At 44.5% G+C, this 18,916-nt stretch overlaps 1 protein-coding gene across 1 annotated transcript; it reads left to right on the plus strand.

The window, feature by feature from the left end:
- Positions 1-1,770: 1,770 nt before the first annotated feature.
- Positions 1,771-13,675, plus strand: tm4sf4 (transmembrane 4 L six family member 4). The gene is made up of 4 exons (XM_080186517.1): positions 1,771-1,947; positions 2,938-3,027; positions 6,640-6,779; positions 13,361-13,675. The coding sequence occupies exons 1-4, from the start codon at positions 1,771-1,773 to the stop codon at positions 13,590-13,592; spliced, it is 639 nt and encodes a 212-aa protein (XP_080042643.1). The 3' UTR covers positions 13,593-13,675.
- The last annotated feature ends 5,241 nt before the right edge of the window (positions 13,676-18,916 follow it).

Below are 18,916 nucleotides of genomic sequence, written 5' to 3' on the forward strand. Positions count from 1 at the left end.
TCTATATCCTGCTGTATCCTCATCACTATCCATAAATCCACCAACCTTTGTATCATCTGCAAGCTTACTAATCAAACCAGTTACATTTTCCTCCAAATCATTTATATATATTATGAACAGCAAAGTCCCCAGCACTGATCCCTCAAGAACACCACTTGTCACAGCCCTCCATTCAGAAATGCACCCTTCCACTGCTACCCTCTGTCTTCTATGACCAAGCCAGTTCTGTATCTACCTTGCCAGCTCACCTCTGATCACATGCGACTTCAGCTTCTGCGCCAGTCTGCCATGAGGGGCCTTGTCAAGGACATAATTGAAGTCCATGTAGACGACATCCGTTGCCCTATCCCCACCAATCATCTTCAACACTTCCTCAAAAAACTCTATCAAGTTAGTGAGACGTGACCTCCCCTTCACAAGGCAATGTAGCCTCTCACTATTACGTCCACTTATTTCCAAGTGGGAATAAATCCTGTCTCGAAGAATCCTCTCCAATAATGTGGACAATATCCACTCCATTACCCTTATCAATCCATCCTGTTCATTCCTCCAGAAATAGTAAGGTATGATCCTCCCCAGACAAAACTATGCTGACTATCCCTGATGAAAATGTGCCTTTCCAAGTGATAATAACAATCATAAAACCACTGGATTGTTGTCAGAACCCATCTGGTTCATTCATGATTTTCAGGAAAAGATATCTGCCATTCTTACCTGGCCTGGCTGAAATGTGACCCCAGATATGCAGCAATTGTAACTGCCTTCTGAAATCGCCTAGAAAGCTAATCAATTGTATCAAACTGTTTCATAAAAATACACAGGACGTACACCACATAAACTGCCGTAGTTCAAGAAGGCAGCTCAGAAGGGGTAATTAAGGATGGGCAATAAATGCCAGCCTAGATGTTGATGCTCACATTTCAAGAATGAATGAAAAAAAGTCAAGAATTGGGGGAAAGCAGGTCAACATTCTCTCTCCACAGATGCTATCAGACTTGCTGATATTTTCCAGCATTTTCTGTTTTGGTTTCGGATTCCAACATCTGCATTAGTTAACATTTATCAGAATGGCCAATGATGGTCTGCATAATAGTTTATCCAATTCTATTACGGCCAAAGAATGCCCCAACATTTGGCGAAATCAAAGGTAGAGATCTTTGTCTGAAGCCTTGTGTGTTCACCAAATGCAAATATTGACTCATCAGCTCCCAACTACAGGTAATTGGAATTTTAAATTATAGTTTTTAACTCAAAAGTTTGATTCCTCCTAGCCCCACCGCATTGCAGGGTTAAATAATCCTGTGAAACGCCTTTCAAACTTCAGTAGAAGAGTGGGGAAGCCAGGGAGATAAAACTAAAGAATGTTTTTGAAATGTTGACTGGTTCATAGGTGGATAAAACACGCATTGAGCGGCTATGCTGGTTCATTGCCAGTTCATTGGAAGAGATCTCGCCAACCCTGAGTGTAACGCTGGACAAGTGGTGAATAATTAACAGGACAAGATAGTTGTCATGGTGAATGAGGGCTTTCTGCGTCCCCCCACCTCCACGTAAACCAAGGGCAATATCTAACCTGAGGTAATGTCACAATATCTGATCTGGGGGCGGTGTGTATAAAGACAGCAGGGATTCATTGACTGTCTCACTGTCACTGGCGCTGCATCGAGTGGGAAGTAGCGGACTTCGCCCTCTATTTCGTTCATCAAAACCCTCCAGTTTCAGAGTGGAATTGAGAGGGGCGCTGAGAGCGAACCACAGCCAGTCGCTACCATGTGCTATGGAAAATGTGCCAGGTGCCTTGGCATCGCCCTCATCCCCCTGGCCCTTACCAGCATTATCCTGAACACTCTACTGTTCTTTCCCAATGGAGAAACAGGATACAATACCCCAGAGAAGCTGGCACACACCGTCTGGTGTTTCGGCGGGATTTTAGGATCTGGATTACTGGTAACTCACCTTTTGTCAAAGTTGTCTATTTTCTTTGTTTGCGAAGGGTGCAAGGTTGGGTTTGTTATTTTCAAAGACCAACTATTCAAGTAAAATTGTCTCCACAACTTTATAGGTGATTTTGTTTGGCGCAAGTTGTATAACACACACTTTAACGTGACTCCATGCGATATAAGTGTCTTAACTTTCCAGGTGATTTGATCTGAGTTTAACCATAATATCTCTCTCAAATAGGGACATGAGTCATAGAATTGTGACGGCGCAGAGGGGAAACCATTTAGCCCATTGTGTCTATACTAGCTCTCTAAATGAGCATCATGGCTTGGTGTCATTCCCCTATCTTTTCTCAGCCCACCTACACAGATGGATGGCACGGTGGCACAGTGGTTAACACTGCAGCCTCAGAACGCCAGGGACCTGGGTTTGATTCCCAGCTTGTCTGTGAGGAGTCTGCACATTCTCCCTGTGTCTGCGTGGGTTTCCTCCAGTTTCTTCCCACAGTCTGAAAGACGCGCTGGATAGGGTGCATTGGCCATGCTAAATTCTCCCTCCGTGTAATCCAAACAGGCGCTGGAGTGTGGCGACTGGGGGATTTCACAGTAAATTCATTGCAGTGTTAATGTAAGCCTTCTTGTGACACTAATAAATAAAATATTTAAATAATCATCTGATGTCCTCTTGGATGCCTCGATTGAACTTTTGTACAAGGTGATTCAAGCTTTCCAGTGTGTTGTTTTAACAGGAGCTGTGACCTATATTCACACTCACCTGTATTAGCTCACTGTATCTGACTCACCTTAGTTAAAGTCACCAACTAAGACATCTTCTACAATGAATGCTGCATTGTAATGTTGTTTTTATGGTTGCACCTGTACAATTTCAGACTCATCCTCCTCCATTCACTGCCATTCCCTGTTGTCAAACACTATTTAACTGCACAGTTAATTTCTTTGGCCGATCTAATATTTATCTTTGTTGAAATGAGGGCAGATGGTGTTCCCAATTCTGGTGTTCATGGGAATGGAAAATAACGATTGCTGCGGCTGTTGTGGAAACGAGAGTTGCGGGAAACGATTCGCGGTAAGTATCGCAAAGATCTCTTGGGCTTCCCATAGCTTTGTTGGTTTTTATTTTCAATGTCTTTCCCCCCTCCACTCCATGATTTTGACCAATGTTGAGCCCTGCCCAAGAGCAATACAGGACTTGCTCAGTGAGGAAGCGGGAAGGGTAAAATGGGTGAGAATATGCAGGAACCTCACCCCACTATTACAAGCAGATTTGAAATGAAGGTCAGTCTGAAACTTGGACCTGAGTCATTTCATTTGAGATGAAGATTTGTCCTGTTTCTTGTCACCAACATAGAAATTTCTAGAAGAACCTGGCCTATCTAGTTCACCTTCTACCAGGCTTGCAGTTGTATGATACAGTGATAACAAAGTTGTTCATTAATAATACCTGTCAATAGCCGTTCAGAGAAGGTTCATTGGACTCAGTATAGGGAGGCACAGTGGTACAATGGTTAGCACTGCTGCCTCACAGCGCCTGGTTCAGTTCCAGCCTTGGGAAACTGTCTGTGTGGGGCTTGCACATCCTCCTCATGCTGCGTGAGTTTCCTCTGGATCTGCTCCTGTTTCCTCCCACAGTCCAAAGATACACAGTTTAGGTGGATTGGCCATGCTAAATGGTTCCTTGGTGTCTAAAAATGTGTAGGTTCGGGGGAATATCAGGGTAAATATGTAGGGTTATAGGGTTGGGTCTGGGTAAGGTGCTCTATGAGAGAGTCTGTGTAGATTCAATGGGCCAAATGACCTGCTTCAACACTGTGGGGATTCTATGATCCCTGAGATGAGGGACTAATCTAACAAAGAAAGCTTGAAAATGTTGGCTGGAGTTTAGAAGAATGAGAGGTGATCTTATATATATGATCCTGAGAAGATAGAGTAGATACCAGAGGATATTCCCACTTGTGGGACAGAACTAGAACTGAGGGCACGCTATTTAAGAGTAAGTGATCTAGTGTTTAAGACGGAGATGAGGGAATTTTGTTTCTCCTCAATGGTTGGTTATTCTATGGAATTCTCTTCCCCAGAGGGTCATTGAATTTATTGAAGGCAAAGATTTTTGATAGATGAGGAAGTCAAAGGTTTCTCCGAAATTCTATGTGCCCATCAATCTCGAACAAGTAATCTTCAAATGACCCAGGAAATTCCCCAATGCTGTGGAACTTTGGGCATCACAGATCTAAAATAACGTGTTCCTTCCTCACATTCTACACTTAGAATGATAGAGTCATAGACCTTTACAGCATGGAAACAGGCCCTTCGGCCCAACTTGTCCATGTTACCTTTTTTTAAAACCCCTAAGCTAAGCCCAATTGCCTGCATTTGGCCCATATCCGTCTATACTCATTGTATCCATGTAAGTGTCTAAATGCTTTTTAAAAGATAAAATTGTACCAGCCTCTACTACTACCTCTGGCAGCTTGTTCCAGACACTCACCACTCTGTGTGAAAAAATTGCCCCCTGGACACTTTTGTATTTCTCCCCTCTCACCGTAAACCTATGCCCTCTAGTTTTAGACTCCCCCACCTTTGGGAAAAAATATTGACTATCTACCTTGTCTATGCCCCTCATTGTTTTATAGACCTCTATAAGGTCACCCCTCAGCCTCCTACGCTCCAGAGAAAAAAGTCCCAGTCTATTCAGCCTCTCCTTATAACTCAATCCATCAAGTCCTGGTAGTATCCTAATAAATCTTTTCTGCACTCTTTCTAGTTTAATAATATCCTTTCTATAATAGTGTGACCAGAATTGCACACAGTATTCCAAGTGTGGCCTTACCAATGTCTTGTACAACTTCAACAAGCCGTCCCAACTCCTGTATTACTTACAACAACTAAATTCAAACAGATCTCCAGATAGTATTTTCGGATGGAAATCTATCTAATTTGCACTTCTTTAAATCATGTTAACAAATTTCACAACCTCCCTTGGGAACCTGCTGTATAGATTGACCACTTGCTCACTGAAACATTGAAGAATACCGTCTGCTTTAAGCACAGGTCATGTCATCTTCCTACTCGATTAAATTCTTCCCCTCTTTTTCCCCAATCCTCTCCTGATTTCAGTGACTGTGACTGGGATTAGGAAACATTTTCAGAGGCCAGTATCTTGTCCAACCAGCCATTCTGCTGTGAATCTGAATATAGTCAAGTATTGTCAGGAAATTTGACCGTGGAAACCATTGCTGTTCTGGGCTGATTTTTCCCTTCCGAACCCAGGGATACTGAGATCCTTTTTACTCACCCATGGAGGCCAATGAATGCAGCACAGGCCCGGAACCACATCTCGATTCTTCCAGCTTATATAGTTCAGTGCTGCATCCTGAGGTGTATTTATTCAATCACTGGAGCTTTCTGTCGCTTCTAGAGTCAGAGCATTCTGGACCCATGAATAACTCTTTCAAAGAGCTGGCATGAACATAATGGGCCAAATGGCCTCTGTCCGTGCTGTAAGATTCCATGATTCCATTGAGAACTGAGAGATGTGCACATTCAGCCCACCCCTCTTTCTCCATGAGAGTTACTGGCAAAGGTTTTCGCCGTCAGAGGGTCAGATAGGGCGGACAGTGAGAGCCTTTTTCCTCGGATGGTGATGGCTAACACGAGGGGACATAGATTTAAATTGAGGGGTGGTAATTATAGGACAGATGTCAGAGGTAGGTTCTTTACTCAGAGGGTAGTAAGGACGTGGAATGCCCTGCCTGCAGCAGTTGTGGACTCGCCAACTTTAAGGGCGTTCAAATGGTCAGCGGATAGGAATGTGGATAACATTGGAATAGTTTAGGTTAGAGGGTCATTAGATTCATTCCACTGGTCGGCGCAACACCGAGGGCCAAAGGGCCTGTACTGCACTGTAATGTTTTATGTTCTACGTGCTGCTCAGGCATAGATCTGGAGTTGCAGAACACCTGCCCTTCAGAGAATCCACACGCTTTTCATTTCCGTTTAAAGTCAATGTTCATGATTCCAGTTTTAGTGCTCTTTGTACTGGGATTTGCAGAACAAATGCTCATCCCCCTGTTTCCCTCACCCCTGATATTCTGTTATCAATTTTATTCGACGTTAAGTCCAGGTTCTCAATGGGGACTCCCAGTGCTAAAAGCTCTCTGCGCTGCACTCCATGTCTAACATCATAGTAACGGTGGCTTAGTGATATTATCACTAGACTATTAATCCAGAAGCTCGGCTAATGCTCTGAAGACCAGAGTTCAAATCCTGCCACGACAGATGGTGGAATTTGAATTCAATAAAAAATATCTGGAATTAAGAATCTGCGGATGACCATAAAACCATTGTCGGGAAAAACCCATCTGGTTCACTAATGTCCTTTTGGGAAGGAGATCTGCTGGAGTGTAGCGACTAGAGGATTTTCACTGTAACTTAATTGAGCTGTTAATGTAAACCAACTTTTGATACTAATAAACAAAATTAAACTTATTTTAAAAGTCAGCTTCATTTAAAAGATATAAATCTGAAGTAATGAAATATGGTTTATTCCTAAATGGACCGTGTTTGTCTATTTTGTCAGTGAAGTAACTTTGGAATGGAGTATTATGGAGAGATCAAATTTTGTCTTAAGACTTGTTACCATAGTCATATTTTAATTAAATTGCATTTTGTCTTTGCTCAGAATTTCTCCTCTATAATCTTTGCCGGGATAGGCGTGGCAGGAGCTACCTACTGTTTCATCATTTCGGCAGTGGCTCTCAATGAAGGTCCAAAATGTCACGCAAGCACAAATGACACTTACATCTACCCCTTTGCTGATGGGTAAGGAACGTCACTCACTCAGACTGCCTCGCGATCGCCATTGTCGTATCGGTTGATCGAAATTCTAATCTCTCCCGACGCTCCCTGTTATTGACTCTTGGCCAATGATGCAGTAATGTGAACCATCACATTGACACGGTGCTAGCTTTTGAACTGCAGTTGTGGGCCGCGGTTCTACCATCGCCACCCGCAACTTTTCTGGCGGGTAGTGGTGGGAGGTGCGCGTCGCTGGCCTTGTTCCGGGATTTGCGCACGCGCTGGGAACGCGTGCACATCTCCCGGAGCCAGAGAACAGTCGCAGGCCAGGCCACAGGCAGGTAGGTAATTTGAATCTGTTTTTAATATGTTTTACATGTAGTTTGAATGTAATTATTGGGAACTCTCGGGTCCCTTTTGTATCTCCCACCCCGCCAGGAATACTTTATTCTCGGGGGTGGGGTTCAGACTATTCCCCGCGTTCGGGGAGCTAGAGGGAGACCCTGCCGGAATGAAGGGAGGGCAGCTGGGGGCCACCCGGGGGGGGGGTCAGGCAGCAGGGTGGTGGTGGTGCCCCCTGGGCATGGGCACCCTGGCAGTGCCAGCCTGTGCCCCCAGCACAGGCTGGCACCCAGGAGGGGTACGATCTTGTGGGGTCAGTGGGGGGAGGGGGAGGTCTGCCAGGGTGAGCGGGGTGGGGGGAATCGCCACTGCTGGGGGGGTGGTGCTGGACCTCGGGGCACTCCAGGGCAGTGGGGAGGTTAGGGTTGGCTTATAACATGGCATTGTCTCGCCATTATTCCAAAATATAATGAATTATATTGTATAGATTTCAATATAGAATTCAAACCCAGATAGACCAGTGATGCAATAACTTTAGGACACATACTCCAGGCAGTGTTACAAAGTTCAGCAACATTCAAATACTGTGGTTCAGATCTTTCAATCTCCAGGACACAATGTCTGGGAGATATCCCTGGAAAATATGTAGGGGGACCCCGACACAAGGATTGCAGGAGAACAGATTGGGAAATTTAAACTTCCAATGGACAATTACCCTGCACCTAGAACCCTCCAAAATGAATGTTAAAATCAAAGACGGGCAGTAGTGCTAGCCATTGTGCCACCATGCTGCCCTAACAGATTAAATAAATTGTCACCGGGTGTTTCCGCCCCCTTTGGTAGAATAGTTACCCGGGAAAGGTTACGAGGATTAAAAACACTTCTAACTCCTGGGTAACTGGAGTACTGACCCCAGGTCAGTGCTGCAAAAAGAGGGCCCATGGCTTCACTCACTCCAAGGCTGCTGCGCTGCACATTACCCACTAGGCCCGGGGTCAGAAGGCCGGTTGAGAAGTGTGCAGCTCCAGACTAAGGTAATTAAAAAATCCTCGGGCGGTTTTTAACTCACTGCAAAGATTCAAATAATAATTGGTAGAATTGGCTCATGACACAAGTTTGATAAGGTGGCTATAAATATTGAAGACCGCTTCCCGTCTGTTCAATGTTGCCACCTGGGAGTAACTGCACTCACCCACCTCCTGTCTTGGGCTTGATCTACATGATCCAAGCTGATTGGAGTAGTTGCAGCTCCCCCTCCAAGGCTTGATCTCATTTGCATCTTAGCCAAAAGGCCGAGATGCCGCTTTAAAAAATTGCTTCAAGTGAAGCTGAAATGTAACCTAATGACTTCAACCAAGCACAGCATGTCGATACTACACGTGATCTTAGCCAAAAGGCCGAGATCTAAAAGGAGACAGCCAGGTGATGCTGCAATCTATAACAAACTGCCTCAGACAATCCAGAAATACTAGGCCTCCCCCCCATATCCTGGTCAGACTTTTCCGGAAAATTCCATTTGTATTTTCGTTCAATTTGGTCTGACAATGAGGTGCCATTCCCTGACTGACTTAGAGAGTTCAATCAATCTGGGGTTCTTTCTAAACGCAGTTCAGCCCTGCCTTGTGTTTTTTATGTCTTGGTAAAGAAAATAAGGACACAGGATCAAGGTTCAACGGGCGCAATAGGGGAATGTTTTCACAGGCCTTCCCCTATCTCCCCTCATACCTTCTGCTGAAAACCTGTGGAAATGTCACAAAACCAAGGCTAACAATTGGGTGGGGAGGCATGCAAATAGTATTCACATGAATTCAAATGGGGTTCCCATTGTTGCATAGAAGGAATCCCGTTAGTCACTGGTGGAGGTTATCAAGCAGTAAAATCCCACTGGCTATTTTGTGATTCCCAATTCATTCTCTGCTCCTCTACCGCTCCCACCTGCCTGAAACAGGGGCAGAAACACTTATGCTTTCAAGTCCGAAAATCTCAACTGACTACTTCTAGTTCTGTTTAAAAATGGACACAAGTGTTCTCCTATTCTTTACAAGATATCGAGGGTTCTTTCACTTCTCCTGCAACCAAACTAAGGTGTGCCACAGCTCTCAGGAATTCATTTTGATTCTCCTCAGTGCTTCTGCTATTCTCTGAGATTTCTTAGGGCCTTCCCTTTCCACTAGCATCTGTCCAGGCAACCCCTCAACTTCTCCTTAAGCACCTCACATGGACATCTCATTTCAAGTATGGATCACACAGCTTTATTGCCCAGTGATTCCAAAATCAGATAACACCTTTTGTTTCTGATAGTCTTTTGGATTCTGATTTACAGTTCCTGACAGATCTCTCTCTCTCTCTGCGTGTTTCAGAGGGGCTTCCAGGCTTCAACTGATTCCTTCTGTGGGAAAATATAGATTAAACCCAAAACCTCAAAAATATTCCTCATTGCAATCTGTGCCCTTGGTAACATGGCACACATGTGATGTTCCAGACAGAGATTTAACTGATTACCTTTATCTTTCAAAATATCTCCTTGATTCTGGGAACACATTATAAACTTCAATCCCTTAAAAAGATGACTGTGGATATTTCGTACTCCAAAAGTGTTGTCCCACTTCCTACTCCGATCTTATTCAATAAACACAGGCTACTTTTTGAATGGAAACTTATTTTATTTAGTCACTCATGAGATGTGGACGTCGCTCGCTAGGTCAGCACTTAAACTGTCCACCCCTAATTGCTTTGAGAAGGTGATGGTGATAAGCCGTTTTCTTGAACCGCTGCAGTCCATGTATAGTAGGTACATCTACAGCGCTGTTAGGAAGAGCATTCCAGGATTTTGACCCAGTGACGGTGAAGGAACGCTGATATATTTCCAAGTCAGGATGGTGTGAGCTTGGAGGAGAAGTGGGTGGTGTCCCATGCATCTGCTGCTCTTATCCTTCGAGATGGTAGCGACTGCAGGCAGCTTTAGATCCTTTTTACCAGCTCCTCACAAGGGATTTTCATTCATCTTGCATTTAAAAATTCAATCCCCAAACTAAAAATGATGCTCCTCAAACATTTTAATTATGAAATTAGGCATTTTTACTCCAGTATAGAAAATAAGATAACATACTGAGCAGCATAGTTTTAAAGAAAGGAGGATACCTGGGAGTCACAAATCTCTTAAAACATCAGGACAAAGTGTTAAAATATTCACTTTATATATAGAATCATAGCGTACAAAGGAAAGTAAGCAATGCTAACCCTTCATAAATGAATGGTTAGGTCACTGCTGGAGCATTGTGTCCATCTCTGGGCTCCAAACTTACAGGAAGAATGTCAAGGCTATGGAGAAAGTGCAGGGGAGACGTGTTAAATACTACCAGGGATGAGGGAGAGACTGGACAAGCTGGGATTGTTCCCCTTGGAGCAGAAAATTGAGGGGAGATTTAATAGAGTTGGCCGTATGATATGAAGGATTTTGATAAAGTAGATCATGAAAATCTCCTTTTTCTGGAGGATTGGTAACCAGAGGAAATAGATTTAAGAAAACAAATGTGGGAATGTAAAGTCAAAAGCAACCTTGGTGTGCTTGTCCACAGATCTCTGAAAGCGGAAGGACATGTTAGTAAGATGGTGAAAAAGGCATAAGGAGCACTTGCCTTTATCAATCAAGGCCTAGGTTACAAAAGCAGGGAAGCCATGCTGGAATTGTATTGAGCTTTGGTGAGGCCACAGCTAGGGTATTGTGTGCAGTTCTGGCTGCCACATTGTAGGGAGGATGTGATTGCATAGGAGGGAATGTAGAGGAGATTCACTAGGATGCTGCCTGGGATGGAATATTTAAGTTATGAGGAGAGACTGGATAGGCTTGGAGTGTTTTCGTTGGAGCAGAGAAGACTGAGGGGCGACCTGATCGAAGTGTACAAGATTATGAGAGACATGGACAGAGTGGATAGGGAGCAGCTGTCCCCCTGAATGGAAGGGTTAATCACGAAGGGATTTAGGTTCAAGGTGAGGAGGAGAAGGCTTAGGGGGAATATGAAGAAGCCTCCTTTTGCCCAGAGGGTGGTGATGGTCTGGAATGTGCTGCCTGGGAGGCTGGTAGAGGCAGGTTGTCTCACGTCCTTTAAGAAGTATCTGGATGATCAGTTGGTACATCAGAGCTATGGGCCAAGTGCTGGTAAATGAGATTAGGTGGAAGTTCAGGTTTCTCGCGTATCAGTGCAGACTCAATGGGCTGAAGGGCCTCTCCTGCAATGTATGATTCCATGCTTCAAAGCAGAAAATGCAGGAGATACTCAACTCTGAAAACCAATGTCACAGTATAAAGGTAAAACTTTATTAAAAAACTAGTGATCAATGGGAGAAGTTATCTTGATGGTCACAGATACAGAATACCCGGACCCCTCGCACACATTCTGAAGTTATCAGTAAAAACAGAGTGGTTATGCCGTTTCTTTATCAGATTCTCTGCCTTTCATTGGTTTAAAATTAATTTCATTTGGTGTACACACATCAGTACAAGTCTCTGTCAAGTACCTCAGCCAACTGTATTCTACCTGCCAGCATGATGGTATTTAATTCGTCCATAAAATCCGGACATCAATTCCCTTCTTGGCTAAAGCCACTTTCCTGTTGCCTGGTTACAGTGGGCACTACCATGGGGGTCAAAGTGGATGTTCCCACCGGCTCATTGCCAAGCTGATTAGACATGTGCTCCTGTGTCCAGGGTCATGTCTATTCTGTGTCTGGGCAGTGAATGAATCTTTCATTATGTTTTAAAATATTTATCCTTGTAAGAATCTTCCAGATATGAGTTCTGTTATCTAATGGGTTCCCAGGCCTTTGACTCTCATCTATTTACCTTTCCCATCATGCCTTTCGGTAACTTGCCTTGGCCAAAATGAACAATCACAACAAAATACTTAAGATATCAACTTATGTGTTTTAAAATCATAGTTACTTGTTTCATACTCTTACTGCGTTCGGGTGTGTATGCTATCCTTTTGCTTTAAGAATTATTAACTCTTTTCTGTTAGTTAAAATGAAAGTTTTTTAAAGTTAAAGTTTATTTATTAGTCACAAGTAGGCTTACATTAACACTGCAATGAAGTTACTGTGAAATTCCCCTAGTTGTCACACTCTGGTGCTTTTCCGGTCAATGCGGCTAACCAGCACGTCTTTCAGGCTGTGGGACAGACCTGGAGCACCCTGAGGAAACCCACGCAGACACGTGGAGAGCATACAAATTCCACACAGGCAGTGACCCAAGCCAGTGATCAAACCCGGGTCCCTAGCGTTGTGAGGCAGCAATGCTGCTCTGTCAGTCCCTTACGCATACTGTCTAAAAACTGTGAGAAAGTGTAACATAATCACTTTCACAAATGAATGAGTATTGTGTTATATGAATTTCAGTGCCGGTGTGATACCAGGTATGTATGTCAAACTGGTGGATCATATCAAACAGCCTGGCCCTTGGGCTGTCCCCACAAATCAGGACCCTCTTCTCATGTGGAATAAATTTTTGTTCCCTTTGAGTCTGATACTCTTGTGATTCTATCCTGATGAGTGCAAGATGAAAAACTTTGATAGCTTTTCTCTTTTTTCAGCAATACTCAAGCCCCATACTACCGAACCACCATTCATTACTTATTTACCTCTCTCCATTGTTTCTGATTGAACTCCTGAGTGTGTTCCAGCATCTCTTAAATTGGCAAAAGAACAAAAATTGGGGATTGGAGAGGTATGAGCGCGGGGGAGATGAGGAGAATACTTTTCTATGGAGAAAGTTGCTGACGCATTGGCTAAAAGGGAAGAGGGGTCAACAGTAACTTATAAAAGGATATTGAATCTACGGTTGAAAGGGGAATAACTGCAGTGAAGCAAAATTAATTGGTTAATTCCTTCAAAGCAACTAGATAAGCTGAATGACCTGCTTCTGTGCTGCCCGGGTCTATAAGGATGCCACGATGGCGAAGTGGTTAGCACTGCTCTCTCACAGCGCCAGGGACCCGGGTTCAATTTCCAGCTTGGGTAACGTGTAGAATCTGCACATTCTCCCCGTGTCTGCGCGGGTTTCCTCCCACAGTCCAAAAGACATGCATTGCAATGCTAAATTCTCCCTCAGTGTACCCGAACAGGCGCCGGAGTGTGGAGACTTGGGGATTTTCTCTGTAACTTCATTGCAGTGTTAATGTGAGCCGACTTGTGACACTAATAAATAAACGGTAATTGAGTTTGTTGGTCTGTTTTCATTTTTGTGTTTTGTCTCTTTCCTATGGCAGGGATTACCTGAGTGATCACAGCATGTGGGATAAGTGCGTAAAACCTCCCAATATAGTCACCTGGCACGTCACATTGTTCGCCCTCCTACTGGTGACAAGTGGGGTTCAGCTTATTCTTTGTGGAATCCAGGTTGTTAACGGACTAATTGGGTTTATCTGTGGAGAGTGCAGCTGCTGTTCGTGCTGTGGTTCAGGTAACCCACCTCATTACTTTATATTATCATTTTCCTAACAGCCTTTTTTCTTCCAAACCCAATTTATAGATAGTCGTAAAATAGGATTAAACAGCTAAAGCAAATAGCTAGGCCTGGCAAGCCACTGAATATATATGTGTGCTTAAGAGGCAAAGATACTAAAAATGAACCCTTATCTGCAGGGAGGATTCCACCTGGTTATCAACTAGAATGCTATCGGACTCTGCACTGATTAGTGGCGGACGGGTTTACACTCATTAACACATTACCAAGTCCATCTTTGCAGGAGAGAGTTTAACCCACTTGAAATTGAAAGGTTTCTTTTCTTTCTTTCATGGAATTTGGGCTCAAGCCTAGCATTTGTCGCCAACCCCTAATTGTCCTCAAACCGAGTAGATTGCTAGGCCAGTTAAGGCCTAGTTAAGGGCCAGCCATACCACTGCGGGTCTGAAGCCACCCGTAGGCCAGACAACATCCTCAAGGGGCATTAGTGCACCAGATGGTAAGCAGTCTTTCAACGCCAGGTTAAAGTCCAACAGGTTTAGTTGGAATCACAAACTTTTGGAGCATTAATCCTTCATCAGCTCACTCACAACACTTTAACCTGGTGCTGTGAGGCTTCTTACTGTGCCCAGCCCAATCCAATGTTGGCATCTCCACATCATGAACCAGATGAGGGGTTTTGGCAGCCATCGATCATAGTTGCCACGGTCACTGTTGCTGAGAATCGCTTGACATTCTAAATGAATTAAACAAATTTAAATTCCACCAGCTGCCGTGGTGGGATTGGAGCCTGGGCCTACTTTCCCTCTGCGCCACCAACTGCCCGCAAAGCTAATGCCATCGTTAAAAGAATGAGGCAGTTCAGGCAAGCAGGTTAGCATGTTCATAACTGATATCACACAGTCTCCAATCTGTAACAATTTCGAGTTTAGGACAATTGATGGTGGAAAAAGAAGCACAAACCTGGATGGGATTGGCACATTGCCAATGGTACATTCCCTATTGGCGCATTGCCTATGGTACATTGCCTATTGGCGCATTGCCTATGGTACAGGGCACTGGTTTAGGCTTCATGCTTTGATGCAGTTTAGTTAATTCCTAGGCATTCATCTGGGTGCAGATTGGGTAGTCCGTCCATGGTTCATGCATTCATGAACCACCATTTGAACATTCCCTCGCTTCCAAAAGAAGTCTGGGATGAGAGGGCAAAGATTTAAACGGGACCTGAGGGGCAACTTTTTCACACAGAGGGTGGGGGTGAGTGTGTGGAATGAGCTGGCAGAGGAGGTGGTCGAGGTGGATACATTTGAGAAACATTTGGACAGGTACATGAATGGGCAAGGTTCAGAGGGATAGGGGGCGAGTCCCGTGGGAACATTCCGCCCGTTCTGTCATATCCTCACGTCACTTCCACTCACACGCCTTTCCCAGTGGGTGAGTCCAGTTATCCAAAACGTCCCTGCCCAAAAGCTGCAGACGTGTACAACTTAAAATCAAAAGCGGCCTCTATATTTCCTTCTGCTCCAAATGGACATGGAGACTAAGGGGTAGACGTTTGTCTCAGGCAGCAGGATTGAGTGGCCATAGTCATACCAACCCCCCCTGCATCTATAAACCGGCCCGAGGTACAGACAAGTATACCGAAACCGAAGGAGCTGAACAGGGATCTGATTGGACGCTGACTATTTTGGGCCAGCGGGCAATGAGAATTTTCATCGGCCTGGCTTTCAGTTAGGCCCCAGTATTCAGCATTGGGAAGTCAGCACAGAGAGCTGGGTGGGGAGGACTCCAAGCAAGAAAATGGCCGATGCCCATGGCCTCCAAGTCCTCATTGTCTGGAGATGCATTCCTCCCAGCCCACCCAATCTTATAGATCTCAATAATACCCTTTAGGGAGGGAAATCTGCCATCCTTACCTGGTCTGGTCTACATGTCACTCCAGAGCCACTGCAATGTGATTGACTCTCAACTGACCTCCAAGGGCAACGAAGGATGGACAATAAGTGCTGGTTCACCCAGCGACACCAATGTCCCAGAAATGAATTAAAAGAATTATCACAGATATCAATATACCGCTTTGTTTCGAAGATGTACCTTTCATTCCTCCATCTCTCTCTCTCTTTAGCCTAACAAGGTAAAGTGGATTGCTGAACATCTGCACAAAGTGACCATTAACTGAGACTAAGCAACTGAGGAATCTTTCTTTGGGACTCTCTTTGCCACACGGACTTGCAATAATTTCGAAGGGAAATGGGCATGGATTTAATTTTGTTCCCCAAAGGTATCTACAGAGCCCTGATTACGGAAGCAAGACTATGAGATTCACGTGACGTTCGTTGGGCAATGGTTTTAAGAGAGGCATTTACCTGTTTAGTTTGTAACTAGTTTTAAAATGGAGAAATTTCACACAAGGTTGTGCTAACACTCATTTCACTATGTTGATTTCACTTTCCCTCGAGAGATTGCCTGGCTAGCAAAAATGTTATGCATGTGTCAAAAAACAAGTGTGTAAAATGTAATTCTTCCACAAGTGTACAGCTCTGGAATTAATTCTTCCAACCCACCACCTAAAATAGGCTCAGAGTGTGGTCTGTCCTGTATAGAATGATCATAGAATCCTTAGAGTAGAGAAAGAGGCCATTCAGCCCATCGAGTCCATAAAAGGGAAATGATAGATTGATAGAAGCTGTGTGGTGGTTACTGTGTTAGGAGGTGAACTTCAGGACAAGGAAGCTCAATGAAGATCGTAGAATGCTGGAACCATTCGATAAGTCAGGCAGCATCAGTAGAGAGAACAGATAACATAACATCTTAGACATTGGAGTCTTCACCAGGGCCCATACAGGGAGATTCAAGGACACAAGAGTTGGGATTTGGAGTAGAAAACATGGCCTCTTGCGCCTGCTCCGCCGTTCAATATGACTCTGTCTGATCTTGGGTTTCAACTCCATTTTTCCACCTTAATCCCTGGAGAGATTAAAAATCTGTCTTATCCCAGCCTTAAATGTATGGAAAATCCGGAACGCTCTGGAATTCCATAAATTCACAACCATTTGAGTGAAGTAATTTCTCCTCATCTCAGTCCTAACTGATCGGTCCGATATTCTGAGACTGTGCCCACCACCACCCCCCACCCCTGTGTTTTAGATTCCCCAATCTTTCAGCTTCCACCCTGTCAAGACACCTCAGAATTTTGTGTGTTTCAATGAGGTTGTGTCTCATTTTTCTAAACGCCGGACAATATAAGCTCAACTCACTTGGCCTCTCATCACCTGACCACAGTGTGTCCGGTGAGTGTCTGGAACAAGGTGCCAGAGGTAGTAGTAGAGGTGGGTACAATTTTATCTTTTAAAAAGCATCTAGACAGTTACATGGGTACGGTGGGTATAGAGGGATAGGGGCCAAATGTGGGCAATGGGCATTAGTTTAGGGATTTTTAAAAAAGGGGTGGCATGGAAAGTTGGGCCGAAGGGCCTGTTTCCATGCTGTAAACCTCTATGACTCTATAAAAGATCATGGCTGTGGCCTAACTCCATGTAACTGCCCTAGGCCCACATTCCTTGAACCCCTGCTCAAATGAAATTTGCCTATCTTAGACTGAAGCCTAATAATTGAAACAACAGCCACCATCGCTTGAGGAAGAGCATTCCAAACATCCACCGCTCTCTGCGTGTAGAAATGTGTTCTGACATCTCTCCTGAACGGCTTGGCCCGAACCTGTAGCTTATGGCCCCTGGTTCTTGAGCCTTCGACTTGCGGAAACAATTTATCCTTATCCACCCTGTCCTTCCCTGCAAATATGGTGCAGATTTCTATCTAATCCCCCCATCAACCTTCTGAATTCGAGAGAATAATTTGCCTCATCTCGCCGCGTGACAACCCCTGAATCCAACTGCCGTTTTTGCGATGAGCTCCCTCCAGGGCCAAAACACATTTCCTTTTATGTGGAGCTCACACCTGCCCATGGACAGGAAAAGCTTACCAGTCTAGGCTATATTCTCTGGCAAGGGGTGCAAATTTCCTGAGGCAGGGGGAGGTGGGGGTTCGTTTCCCACAATGTTCCAACAGAGCTCTAAGCGTGCCGCTGAAGGAATTGGGGGAAATCCGCAGCGGTAACCCACCATTATATCCATGGGCCTCTTGGCATCAGAGGTTGAGTGAGCAATTATGGGGTGGATGCCTTCTGTGTGACACCTTCGTGAACTTTTTCTCGTTGCATTCACAATTTCATTGGTAGTAGCACCCAGGGAGAGATCCCACACCCAACTGTTGTGCAACTAAATTAGAGACCGCTCCCCTGTAGGTGAATGAAAAGAAAATTAGGAGAAGCAATCTTCAACCTTTTTAGCCCCCTCCTGAATAACAGAGAAACAATTGCATAGAATTTGACAGCGCAGAGACAGGCAACTCAGCCCAACTATTCTATGCTGCTCCATGTGAACCATGTCCCAAGCTTCAGAAAAGCAGAAAGAAGTCTTCACTTTTCATCCAGATGCATAGGCAGATAAATGTTCTATTCCTGATAAACTTTCAGCTATGTGTAGTCCAACCTTGGGTGCGCCATGACCTTGAGGTCATTCTGCAACCTCTTGTTTTGAGGACCTGTGTCTTATGAAAAATGAGAGTTTATTGTAATCGTGCACAAGTCAAGCTTTGTAACATATTTATGGTGACCAAATAAACACCCATTGGAGTCTCTGCTTGCCTCTGTAATAATTTATTTGAGAAAAATCTGACTGAAGTTCGCATGCTAACTTTTTCAGCAACCATGTGCAATTATATACCACAGGGTGGCACTGCTGTCTCACAGCTCCAGGGATCCAGGTTCAATTCTGGCCACTCTGTGTCGAGTAACAATGATGTAGATACAAGGGGTAAACTGGTACCAGCTAAAACATATTGGACAAAAATGTGGGAGAAGATGCACTGTGAGGGTCTGGCTCACATAAGGTTAATTTAGTCGTGTCACAAGTAGGCTAACATTAACACTGCAATGAAGTTACTTTGAAAATCCCCAAGTCGCCACACTCTGGTGTCTGTTTGGGTATACTGAGGGAGAATTTAACATGGTAAATGCACCTAACCGGCACATTTTTCGGACTGTGGGAGGAAACTTTATAAGACCCTTGTCAGACCCCACTTGGAGCACTGTGCGCAGTTCTGGTCACCTCACTACAGGAAGGATGTGGAAGCTATTGAGAGGGTGCAGAGGAGATTTACAAGGATGTTGCCTGGATTGGGAGGCATGCCTTATGAAGATAGGTTGAGGGAGCTAGGTCTCTTCTCCCTGGAGAGACGAAGGTTGAGAGGCGACCTGATAGAGGTTTATAAAATGTTGAGAGGAATAGATAGGGTGGAT

This window comes from Carcharhinus amblyrhynchos, chromosome 3 (genome assembly GCF_965287045.1).
Source record: "Carcharhinus amblyrhynchos chromosome 3, sCarAmb.v2.hapA, whole genome shotgun sequence".
NCBI lineage: Eukaryota > Metazoa > Chordata > Chondrichthyes > Carcharhiniformes > Carcharhinidae > Carcharhinus > Carcharhinus amblyrhynchos.

What these genes read in the sequence shown, in the direction of transcription:
- tm4sf4 (XM_080186517.1), top strand. Translation starts at nt 1,771, where the DNA reads ATGTGCTATGGAAAATGTGCCAGGTGCCTTGGCATCGCCCTCATCCCC. An exon ending in GTTGCGGGAAACGATTCGCG is followed by an intron (nt 3,028 to 6,639) that starts GTAAGTATCGCA and finishes GTCTTTGCTCAG; the next exon opens with AATTTCTCCTCTATAATCTT. An exon ending in ATCTACCCCTTTGCTGATGG is followed by an intron (nt 6,780 to 13,360) that starts GTAAGGAACGTC and finishes TTCCTATGGCAG; the next exon opens with GGATTACCTGAGTGATCACA.